Here is a 12,431-nt window from a genome sequence, read left to right as displayed (position 1 = left end):
AATATTTTATAGGGGTTGCAAACGGGCATGCCGTCCACCTGATGGTTAAAGTCATGTCGCCCATTGACATCTAAAACTTAGATAACATTAGAATCCTATTTGAGGTTGGACAAAGATCGTTGTTACCTGGGGACTAAGTTGTAACTCCTCGGAAAAGTCTCTCTATCCCCTAAACACACCCAGAACACAGCAACGCTTAATATTGCTGTAAGGTAGAAATAGGTATGGTATTGTTACCTCCGAAGTCGATGCATAAAGGGTTCTATGCTTTTCAAAATTATTACTAATATACTTATTAATTATTAATTATTGTCCGTTTATGGTTGAGGGTTTTTAATTTCTTTAAGTTAACAAAAATAACAAATGACAATGCAACTTACTTGATTCGCTCACTTTACTATATATATGTATGTCCAAACTCCAAACAGTACTGCTACCGGAGGTCGATCAAACGATGCATTCTTATCCCTAAGGATTTAGTTGTAGCGTTGCATATTGACAGTATCTCTGCGTCATCCCATGTGGAAACAAAACAAGTAGTTAAACAAAGCTAGATGTAAGTGCTATAAATAAAGAGATTGAAATCTGTAGGGCTACAGATTCATCATTTTCAAAAAAAATCTTTCAAATACTTTTATCCCACTTCACACTAACACTATTTTGGATTTATTGATAGTTGTCGTATAAGGCAGATTGACTGACTACCAATGGGTAATAACTAATATTTGGTATATTTTAATGTATTTTGTTTATTATGGCGTATATTCAGTGTCCATATATCTATCTGATTTCTCTTATAACTACAGATTTAATACAAGATATCAGCACTCTCAATTAAGGTTTTAATCTAGTTATCAATGGATCAGCTTTTCTGTTACACCTGAAAACGTAAAATATGTTCTTCTTCAGTATTTCTATCGAAATATCTCCTTTGATGCTTTATTTCATTTTCTGACACAATTTTATATTTCTACTGCATATACTCCTAACTCTAAAAATATATTTGATATTACTCTCTCCAACAAATTTCTATTGAAATGAGGTGGATATTATTAAAATCACTCGAACGCAAAAATATTACATGTCTCGTCCTCGATAAATATTACTGTGGTTTATCTCGAAAAATAAAATACTATTACGAGCTATGAAATCGCTCATTCGTAACTTTATTATAGCGAGTACGTGAAGAATAGGTGTACTGCTCAATTTTATGTTTGGGAATCACCTAAAACCATATTAGGGTTTATAACCTGTGGTATTTCTTTATGAGTGTGGTATTTCTTTTGTGGTTTTTTTTCATTTTTGGTGGTGTTTGGTATATTGTGGTATACACTTATTAAAGTCTCGTCATTAAAATAAATGACATTTTATTTTTATTGTGATACTGGTATACGTACCTACATATTTCATTATTTTCTTAGGTAACGTTATTATTTTAGCCATTAGTGAAATCATGGAAATCATCTACAACAACAAACAAGTAACATGTGATTAACATAAAAAAAATGATATTAAGACAGGCCGCTCATATTTTCTACAATTGTACCTCTAATGTGGTAAGGCTTTGTTCTGCTCCTTTTATATCCCTAATACTAAAGATGTACCTATATTTAGTCCAAATGAAATGCATCTAAAACCTTCTCTGACTCCATTTCAATTGATTTGACTGTTTTCTATAAAATTATTAATTGAAAAATTTAATCCTTTCCCACTCCAAAGTCATAAAAAAGCAATCTTAAAAATATTTACCTTATTACAATTTTTATTACAAAATTGTGCGGAACACAATAAACTTAAATGACAAAATGTCATAAATCCATTCAAAGGATTCGATAATCTTCTAATGGATGAATTTTATCGCTCGATCTTAAAATAGTCCCTTACCCCATATTGTAAGCCAAGGGATCTCTGTGGGGTCACGACATCATCCCATCTCAATATCCATAAAAGGAAATTAAGGTATTTCCTGCCATTGTACAAGGAAATGACAAAATACCAACACGGTGTGAAAAACGTTCTTAGAGTATCGATCACTGTATTTCTTTGTTAAGTTAATCTACGTGTTTTTATTATGTAAGTGATGGTATCCAGTGGTATTTGTCGCCCATGGACATCTGGAATCAACTCCGCACGGGAGAAAGGCTATACTTAACGACATTGGGGTATAACTGTGATAAGGCGTCCAACGGTGGCGTTTTTTCATACCACTTACTATGTTAAGTAGGGGAATAAATAGAATCTGAAATTAACAAAATAAGTTCCGGTTAAGTCTGAACACCCTGTAGGTATCACTTTAACCAAAAATATAGAGTTAGTTCAAATTTGGCAATTTATAATTATAATAACCAATAGTGCTGTGGAAAGATTTGGTAGCCAGCTTGACTCATATTTGAGGTAACTATATTAGTCAAGACACATCTGTGATCAGCTCCGCTAAAACCTGTTCTTTAAGGCATTGGTCACAGATATTCATGGACGGCTGTAACTATGTACCATCAGGTAAACTGCAAGCACATTTGCTCCTATAAATTCACAACATTCACAAAATCTACAATTCAGTCTAAAATTTGTTAGGATGGAAGCTCGTAAGAAATAAATATTGCCCATCCAATATATATTGTCGCAATAAAACTCCCGAGGTATTTTACCGCCCATCTTGTCACCGCGTATCCAAATATTCAATGCCGTAAAAATAGTGTCATTTTATACACCTTTTACGACGTGACAACAAAAAACGTTCTTTATAACTTCTGATAGTTTTTATGTTCACGTATAAAATTGATTGATTTCAAATACCTTATAGCACAATCTATAGGCGTTTATCCTGACGCGCGTGTTACGCTCCCACGCGTGTCTCACCAGCATGCGTGCTAGTTGCATCCTATCGTTACATACGCATATACACATGACTCGGAAGCTTCGATAACAATTGTTAATGCATGCTACAGCCGCCCATGGACATTTGTAATCGACTCCAGATAGGATCAGATATTCGTACCGGAGGTCGCCCACAGATGCGCCGCTACCCCTGAGAACTTCTAAGCTGGAACGCCTCGGAAAAGTATGGCCCCCTTACCACACCCTTCAAACCAGAACACAGCAGCGCTTAACACTGCTGTTATAAGGCAGAAATAGGTGTGGTGGCGGTGCCGCCGGAGTCGAACCACAAAAGGTTCTACCACCTTCAAACCACCACCACCACCACGTGTACGGATGGGACGCGCATGCAGTCGTAGAAACGTGTGACAGGAAAATACATTACAAAACAGAACACTGCTCTTTGCACTGCGGCGAATATACACGCTCCTTCCTGACATTCATCGTTTATTCTTTCAACGTTTGTAAGGGACTTTCTTTCGTCGCTTCTGCTCTATAACGAAACCTTGTGAAGTGGCCGTAGATGTATTAAAATTCAAAAATAATTTTGAAAAAAAATCTATTTTAAATAAAACTTTTTATGTTTGATTTTAATTTGACCAACGAACTATGGATCGACAGGTAGGATGAGCAACAGGTCAAGGAAGCGAGTAACACAGCCACACTACGTCTGAGACCACTTTTCTTGTATTTCTCTCGCTACTCGAGTGGCTGTACTATTCAAATCGGCTGTAAAATCAAAGAAATTATAAGAATGATTCCTTTGTTTTTAAATGAAACAACAATCAAAGGTGATCAAGCGACATTTTATTAAGAACGTTAATTGCGAATTTCGTTTTGTTCTCCATTTTTAAAACTTCTGAGAAACGTGATAAAGGGAATGGATACTTTGAAAAATTGTTTTGTATTTTGATATTGTAAATGAACATTGTATTTATTATTTATCTATTTTACTTTTTTATCTATTCTCCTTTATGACTTTGGCTCACAAATGATAAAATTAAAATGGGATGAGGGAAATACCTCACATAAATTAGTGAGACGCGCGTAGTGCGGTCTAAGGGCTCGTACACAAAACTGCGATGCGACGTCGCATCGTAAAAAATTGCGAGCTCCCCCGACGCATCGCAAAAACTTGCAAATTAATTCGTATCGCACATTCCTGCGATGTTTCGTCACACTTGTTGACGCCATTTTTAGTTCGTTTTGGGACAGCGTGTGGGAAAAACGTACAGACCTGTATTTGTTGGGTGGGAAGACGTATACTTTAGTGTAAAAAAATTACAAAGTACGTCGTTAACTTTTTATATTATTGATTGAGGAGCGCCCTGTTCTTTGGGAAACTAAATATAAAATATATGATATATGATAAATGGATGAACCCAAAATTTTTTTTGTTACTCTTTCCTGTATCTCTTAAGCAGTTACAAAAGTGCACACTTCTTTTTACGGTCCATGTCACGACCTAATTTTCAAAATACGTTCCGTACGGTTGTATAGAGAATGGTCACCCTGAGAGACGCTATGCCGCACGATATCGCATCGCAGCAATTCGTGTCGCAATTTTTTGCGTTGCGAATTCGCATCGCGTCGCATCGCAGTTTTGTGTACGAACCCTTACACTTAAAATATTCTGGGTTCGATCCCTGGCGAGGCACAAGTCTGACTGATCAATTTGTCAATCAATTTGTGTTGATCAATTTAGGTTTCTGTACAAAGCAATGTTTATTTTCATGACAACCACAAGGAATCCTTGTGGTACTTTAAGTGTATCCTTGTGATGCTTTAAGCGTTTTTAATAAAGAAACAACCATAAAAGTAATCTTATGTCTAAAGCCTAATATTTTAATTTAAGCCTCTGAAAGCCATTAACCGACATCTTAATTCTTTTCTTATAACCACCATAAATATTTAACGAAATTTTAATTAACTGCCTGAAATTCTTTGGATTCCATTATTTTATATCCTATTAATTAGAAGTTAATTAATAAGGAAATTTCAGTGGGGAAGGAAACTCATTTTGTTGCGGAAATTTTTAATTTACACGGTTCGGTGTAGATTGGAGAATAAAAATGAAGAAGATAAGTAAACAACCCACGTGGACCTCGCGCACGGTTTTTGTATTCACACAAACAATTCATTTCAATCAATATATTCAAAGTTCTACAACATTTTTGACTTAATATATGATGTGTTGGATTCGAATCCCGAATCCCCAACATAAGATGCGTAATTTCTAACCACTAAGGCTATCACTGCTCCCGTATCAGAGATCCCAGCGTTCTCCGCAAAGCTCTGAGGATGGCCACCGGGGGGGTTAGTGCGGTAAAGACCCCACATAACCTGACCACGCTCCCTACGGCGTCAGATACCTTTTAAAGGATCCCCACTCGTGGACAGAAAAGGGCTATTACTGCTGCGTACTGTGAAGTCTGCCAATCCCTACTCCGTTGGCATGGTGGATGACTTGAAGCATCTCATGTTGAAAAGAGACTGGTCTAACATTTTAATTTTTATGCTGTTGACGTACAAATAACATTTAATTAATTTCATAACATTTGTCCCCAGACACACACTCATCAACCCCGGTAGTGTGTCTCGTGATCGAGGGCGGCACGAACACGGTGCGGGCGGTGCTGGAGTACGTGACCGACACGCCGCCGGTGCCCGTCGTGGTGTGCGATGGCAGCGGCCGCGCGGCGGACCTCATCGCGTTTGTGCACAAGTTAGTATTATGTTGGTAATGCCGCAAGCTTGTTACAAGGGGCGGCACAAACGCGGTGCGGGCGGTGCTGGAGTACGTGACCGACACGCCGCCGGTGCCCGTCGTGGTGTGCGACGGCAGCGGCCGCGCGGCGGACCTCATCGCGTTTGTGCACAAGTTAGTATTACGTTGGTAATGCCGCAAGCTTGCTACAAGGGGTGGCATATTAATTATAACTTTTATATTTTGAAGGTGGTAGAATCCTTTGTGGTTCGACTCCGGCGGCACCGCCACCACACCTATTTCTACCTAATAACAGCAGTGTTAGGCGCTGCTGTGTTCCGGTTTGAAGGGTGTGGTAAGGGAGATAGACTTTTCCGAGGCGTTCCAGCTTAGTCCTCAGGGGTAGTGGCGCGTCTGTGGCTGAGCTCAAGTGGGAATATTTAATCCTATCTGGGGTTGATTACAGATGTCCATGGGCGGCAGTAGCCACTTACCATCAGGTGGACTGTATGCTCGTCTGCTACTCCTATATTATAAAAAATGATTTCTAATTAGGAAACAGTATTAACAGCAGCTTCCACCAAAGTGGAGATAAGCGGAGCGGAGAAGTGAGATGTAAATGCTCAATCAACCGGCCTACTTCTTGTGTTTCGGTAAGAGGGTGTGAATACCGGCTAACTTACATATGAGGTGATCATCTTAGTCCTTAGAAGTGGCAGTGTATCCGTTATCAATTTCTTATGTGTCGTGGTGTACGTACTATGTAGTGGTGTAGTGTATTGTAGTGTCATATAACTATAGCATCGCGTCACCATTACCAAATATATAAAATTTTAAGCAAAAAAATAAATTTGTCATTTTTTTAACGTATCATTACAACGACGAAATATCAGAGATCTTTCGAACGCGTTCAAAACTTTGTTAGCGGATATACAAACTAAACCTCCAACTATTAATACATAGAGCATTGTTAAGGTCCATTTCGTGTTATTACCGTAGCGTTCACGACCGCAGTCCGTCATGTGCCTGACAACCGCAAACGTGATTCTAATGTTCTTCACGTAATTTATATTCTCCATTTGTGAGTGACATATTGGAGAACCTTCGAACGCGTCTAAAACTTTGTTAACGGAAATGCAAACTAGACCTCCAACTATTAATACATAGAGCATTGTTAAGGTCCATTTCGTGTTAGTTTCGTGGCGTTCGCAACCACAGTCCGTCATGTGTCTGACAACCGCAAACGTGGTTCTAATGTTCTTCACGTCACGTAATTTGTGACTGACATAATCTACATGAAATTAAATTGCAGAAGCTCTGGAAGTAACGCAATTGTGGCGTTTTGTTTTGTGGCTTAATTTTATAAGCAGTTGAGTTTTCTCTAATGAGCAAAATCCGGCGAATTACTATCGTTTGCTCATCTACTTTTGAAGTTTATGTAAAAGTTATTCCTATTACTTTTCCAATACACTTTGTTTTTTACACATACTTGTGGTCTTCGTTGTTCACAAGTTGATCGAGTAGGAATATAAAAAATATTTTAAGTACCATTATATTCCCCATAATATGCAAGATCGCAAGCAAAATTACATAAACATTATTTATTTTATTAAACATTTTGAAATCAAATTTCTAAAATGTATTGCTGTTAACTTCGCTGAAATGATGTTTACCTATTCATCTCTGAAATCATTAATTATCGAAATACCAGGCGATATTACTAACTGAAGCGATTTTCGTAAAATGACAGATTAATACCACTGGTATGTTATTTTGGGAATTGATACAGATCGGTATAATACGGCAGTATAGTTCTGCTGTCAAAACCACAAATCTATTGAACATTTCGTACGCAGCGTTTCAAATCACGTTGAGCATTGATACAAATCGTTATAATACGGTAGTATAAGCACAATTGCTGTCAAAACCACATAAATAAATCTATTGAACATTTCGTATGCGTCGTTTCAACTCACGTCCACGGCTTACGAATTCGTGACCGTCGTGATTCGTGCGTGAAACGCTGCCAAAATACTGTCGCGATTGTCACGAACACGAATTATACAAATTTTATATTTATTTTAGCTTAGTTCACAATGAGAACTTTGATTTTATAAATGACAATTCACTCGCATACGTATTTCCCTTTTTTTTGTTTTCTTGTGCACTATTATTCTACACAATAAATATAAAAATGTATAGTTCTCTCTCACCAGCACTTCGGAAACTCTGGTTGGAGTAAAATGACAAATAAAATTAGTAACACCTACATATCTTATAATTTATATCATTATTTTACAAACCTACACTATTTCTTAAAACTACTGCAGTACTTATTTCATATCTCCTGATATTTCCATCCTTTCCGTGTTTATTAATTTTTTTTGCTCTAACGGAGAAGATAAATATTAAATGGTAGCTTTTCAGCCCAGCTATAATATAAGTCGATGAAGATGCTGAACACGCACGTTTTCTATTAAAGTCATCAAAATCCCTAACAGCCAAAAATAAATCCTTTCTTTGCAACATTTCCTGTTATACAGTTTCTGCATAAGCAACATAGATATTGCAAGCTTTACACAAACCCCACGGAGTCGAGTACAGTATATTGTAGCATTCGTCTAAAGCGGTTAGAGCAAGAGTTCCCAAACTTTGTTATTTCGCAGCGCATTTACAGGTTTAATATTATGCCTCGGCGCTCCCAGCTCGAAGTATACGTAATAACGTTTTTCCTAGATACTTGGTGTATAGGAAAAACGTTAAAACAAACAAACATGAAGCTGTTTTTATATTACTCGTATTTAAGAAAAAATAATCATAGTGATGTGTGCTTGGTGATCACACTATTTTAGTTTAGTCAAATTTAGTTTCTAAATAAAGCCTGACGGCGCCCATCTTTATCCTTTACGACGCACCAGAGCGGCACGGCGAAACTTTGGGAACCTCCGGGTTAGAGGATTGCAAACCTCATCTTAAAGGTAGGGATAACAGTTGCGTGCCGGAAACACGTACAGTAGTTACGAATTTGTCACGTTCTTTGCTTCGGTTAACAAAGCCGTGTTTTGTTATGAATATAACAAAGGAGCGTGCAACCCACCTATTAAATGGCCAATGCGCTCATGATACATTTATCATTTTTTAAACTAAGCTTTAGCTGGTGGGACTAGTCTTATGCGATTTTCAGAGATGTTACATAAATATTTGTAACTGTTTTTTACTAAGACAGTATTTTTGATAAATTCATCGCCTAACAAGTTAAATTTTGACAAGAAATGTTGTTTAATATCATCATTGATCATCTAACGGGTTGGCATTTAAATTTATAATTTTTGACTTATCCCATACTTATCTAATTTCCCTGGAACAAATATATTGTTGAGTACATTAATAATAATGTATATTTGTAACTAACTCAAAAATATAAACGTATTTCAAGTGAACCACAAATGCACAATAGAGCTAAAAGATGGAAAATGCAAAGCTCTTCTTAACAAGGGCCATAGGAATAACAAGTTGCGTCACGTGAGAACACGAATCATTGTCACGGAAGTGTCACGTTTATTGCTTCGACTAATACGCGTATTGTCGTGCAAAAAGAGCACTTACGTTGGCCGTTATTATATTATTCTTTCGTCTTTTTTGTGATACATTTTGTTGATATTAGTAAGTATCATTGCAAGTTAATTAATTTTAATGTTACGTAATGTTTTATGCTTTTCTGAAAAAAAAGAATGCCGCATATCAGTTATAAATCGTGGTTACAAAATCTAATTAAAATTAAATATATTTTGTTTAATAAATATCTTTATCCTTTACGTATAACCTATTATATCAATTATCTTTTTCCCAGACATACAATTTACCTTTTGCTTATACACTTAAGAAAATATTTTAGCCAAATTCAGATGTTAGTACAAGGAATTGCAAACAATTTTCAGACGTCACGTACTTTGCTTCGAATAATACGTGTCGCATACGGAAGTACTTCACTTTATTTCGCGCAGTACTTTCTACTTGATATATCGTATTCGTCCACTTCGCAAAAGCAGTAACTTATTTACGTTCTTCAGAATCTACTGCTGTTTACAAAATTGAAGTAGCAAACGAGGGTGCAGTCCACCTGATGATAACTGTACCCTTACCATGAGTTTTTACGTTTTGACAAATATGACTGTTTTGGTATTTGTTTACATATTTCCAATATACGCCCATACAATTTCCAATTAGCGCCCCTAGCGGATTGTATCGGAACTATAGTATAAAATTGAGTGATGTCTAAATTGACAAAATGGCGCTTTATGTTTTGTCTCTCTTTTTTGCGTGATGTGAGACAAGACAATGTGAGACAAACAGAGATACTTGAGCACTTACTTATTGTTACGTTTACTCAGACTACTGAAGCAAACGGAACAGAATATTGGATTGAGTAAACGTAACGTAAAATTGTGGGATGTTTTGAAAACACATAGCAAAGGTACTGGTTCCTGCCGTCTTAGCACATATGTAATCAACTTCGTATAGAACTACGGTACGGTTCTACCTATACCCGGTGCCCTAAACCTTCTGAAGCGGACCTGTGTTGCTACCACTGAATACCAACTTGCAGTGACGGACTAAGGTCGTTGGAGGCCCGGGGCGGCAAGTTAAATGGGGCCCCAGTCTAAAAAGTTGATTTGGTTTTACAAATATTCGCCTGTGATTCGGTGACCGTTTTTTTTTTTCGGTGACTAATACACATTTCATTTACTATGTAGGACTTTTCATTTACTTCATAGGTACTGACGACCTATTTTTAGCAACTGTATTTGGAGGCCCCCAGGATCGAAGGCCCGGGGCGGACTGCCTCTTCCGACCTCTCCCCACCCCTTAAGCCGCTAGAGCTAATTTAGCCGCCTCATATCTACAACAGCCAGCTCCACCACCCATCCACCGAAATGCAAGAACTTCTTCACTTAGGCGGGAAGGTGAAATCATTCCCGTGATCGGTGATACCGTATACCTTTGATCATCTATGAAATTTTGCTTTGATATAATTCGATCAGATCAGATTCGATTTGAATAACGACCGACGAATTCACAGAAGCCGATTGGTATTCGTCGATTTATGCATTTATACACATGTCACGAACCCGCATTTAGGCAAATTGTATTTCAGAGTATGAACTGACATGCAAATTGTATTTCTCGCTCAATGGCTGCCGTTATTCAGAATAATATGAGCATTCGATTCAATTTGCCGTTAATAGCGATTAATTGAGCATTCAGTAAATTAAATGATTTGATTAGTTAATATAAAACGTGTTTATGTTACGGCATTTTGATGGAAAGCTGATGATAACTATTCATCTTAGGCACATAATACACGGGCGTCCCCCCACGTCGACGTAGTTCACCGTTGCTAGAATTTTCAAACAAAGAATAGTATGTTCAAACAAATAAAACTATTTTTACTATACATAAAGTATTATTTCATAAAATCCTGCTAAATAACTTAAGCCCAACTGCACCTCATAATTCACGCCTGTTAAATACTCAACGGGAGATCCCATTATTTATTGTCGCTGGTAAATTTCGCAATCAAGCAAGGTTTTCTACATGAAGCAGTAACGCTAGTACTTTGCCAAATAACTTGCAGCTCGGCTGCATCTCGCATATTTCACGCTAGTTTAACGCCCGAGCAGAGATCCTGTTATTTATCGTCGCCAGTAAATTGCGCAATGAGGCAACGTTGCCTGATTTACGTACGATGTTATTGCCGAAATCGGGAGTTATTCGTGGCACAAAATCGTCAATAATCTGTTTTTGGTTACCCTAACATATTCATGGTTTTAGACATAATTTTTGTTATAAGTTAAAGCGTGCTTTATAATATTGTCGATTGTATATCAGTATAGTGGGCAAAGTAAAGTATAAAATATTAAAACCTCTCTTTCCCGAAACTGCCACGCTAGAGAACGAAGTCATAAATTTTAAATTAAGTAACTTTGTCCAAATTTACAAGCTGTGTTATGTGTTATGAGAGGTTTTCTATATAAAAAACATCGACCTATGAGATTCTTTGTTATTAATCTCTTTAACGTTAATTAATTTCAAAATGCCTTTCATGCTCCATTTAACTGCACACAGTTTATAATATTTTTTAAAATGTAACACTGCATCTCGCATATTTATCGCTTGTTAAGCTCCCGACAAGCGATCCTGTTATTTATGACCGCCAGTAAATTGCGCAATCAAGCAACGTTGCTGAATTTACCAGAGCTATAACAGGGTGAATTTTTAAAACGGGCCTTCAGGGCCAAATCCGAAACTATAAGGATTAGCGAAAAATGCTGAAAGGAGTTACGAGGCCGATTTTGATAAAAACTAAAACTGCATCATTACTTTTTTAAAATATCTTTTTCCCTAGCCGGGAATCGAACGAGTTCATTTTTTAAAAAAATACACCCTCTATATTATTCCACCATCTGATAGTGTCGCTTATAAGGATCAAATTCTGGGAAGTAATGTTATGTGACAAATTAAAGGAAAAGGAAAATTTTGAAGAAAATACATATTTTTCCATACATTGCCATACTAATCCTTAACGATTATACATAACAAATGATTTATGTGTAATTCTTTAGAAACATACGTAAGTCATACCATTGAAGAATTTGTTGGTTAATCAACTAATTATTCGATGTTATAACCGTGACATACGGCTTAGTATGAGTAAGTAATAGTTTGGCAAGTAAATTACCGCCGTTTTTAGGATTTATTTTTTAATAAAAATAGATAAGTGATTAAATAGTAAATTGTTTTTGTTTGTTGTTTATAACTAAGTTGTAACAGTAAATATAATTTTCTA

At 36.8% G+C, this 12,431-nt stretch overlaps 1 protein-coding gene across 1 annotated transcript in view; it reads left to right on the top strand.

The window, feature by feature from the left end:
• The window catches only part of Trpm (transient receptor potential cation channel, subfamily M), a 308,502-nt gene that overhangs the window by 244,925 nt on the left and 51,146 nt on the right, over positions 1 to 12,431 (top strand). The window contains exon 7 of the mRNA XM_073086226.1: positions 5,446 to 5,602. Within this exon, the coding sequence (XP_072942327.1) occupies positions 5,446 to 5,602 (157 nt within the window). The remainder of the gene's footprint in view (positions 1 to 5,445; positions 5,603 to 12,431) is intronic.

Source organism: Epargyreus clarus, unplaced genomic scaffold, assembly GCF_041222505.1.
Source record: "Epargyreus clarus isolate Ecla_fem2 unplaced genomic scaffold, WU_Ecla_fem_2.2 ptg000024l, whole genome shotgun sequence".
Taxonomy (NCBI): Eukaryota; Metazoa; Arthropoda; class Insecta; order Lepidoptera; family Hesperiidae; genus Epargyreus; species Epargyreus clarus.
Note: the sequence above shows the minus strand (reverse complement) of the source record. Positions and strands in the feature narration are given on the sequence as shown.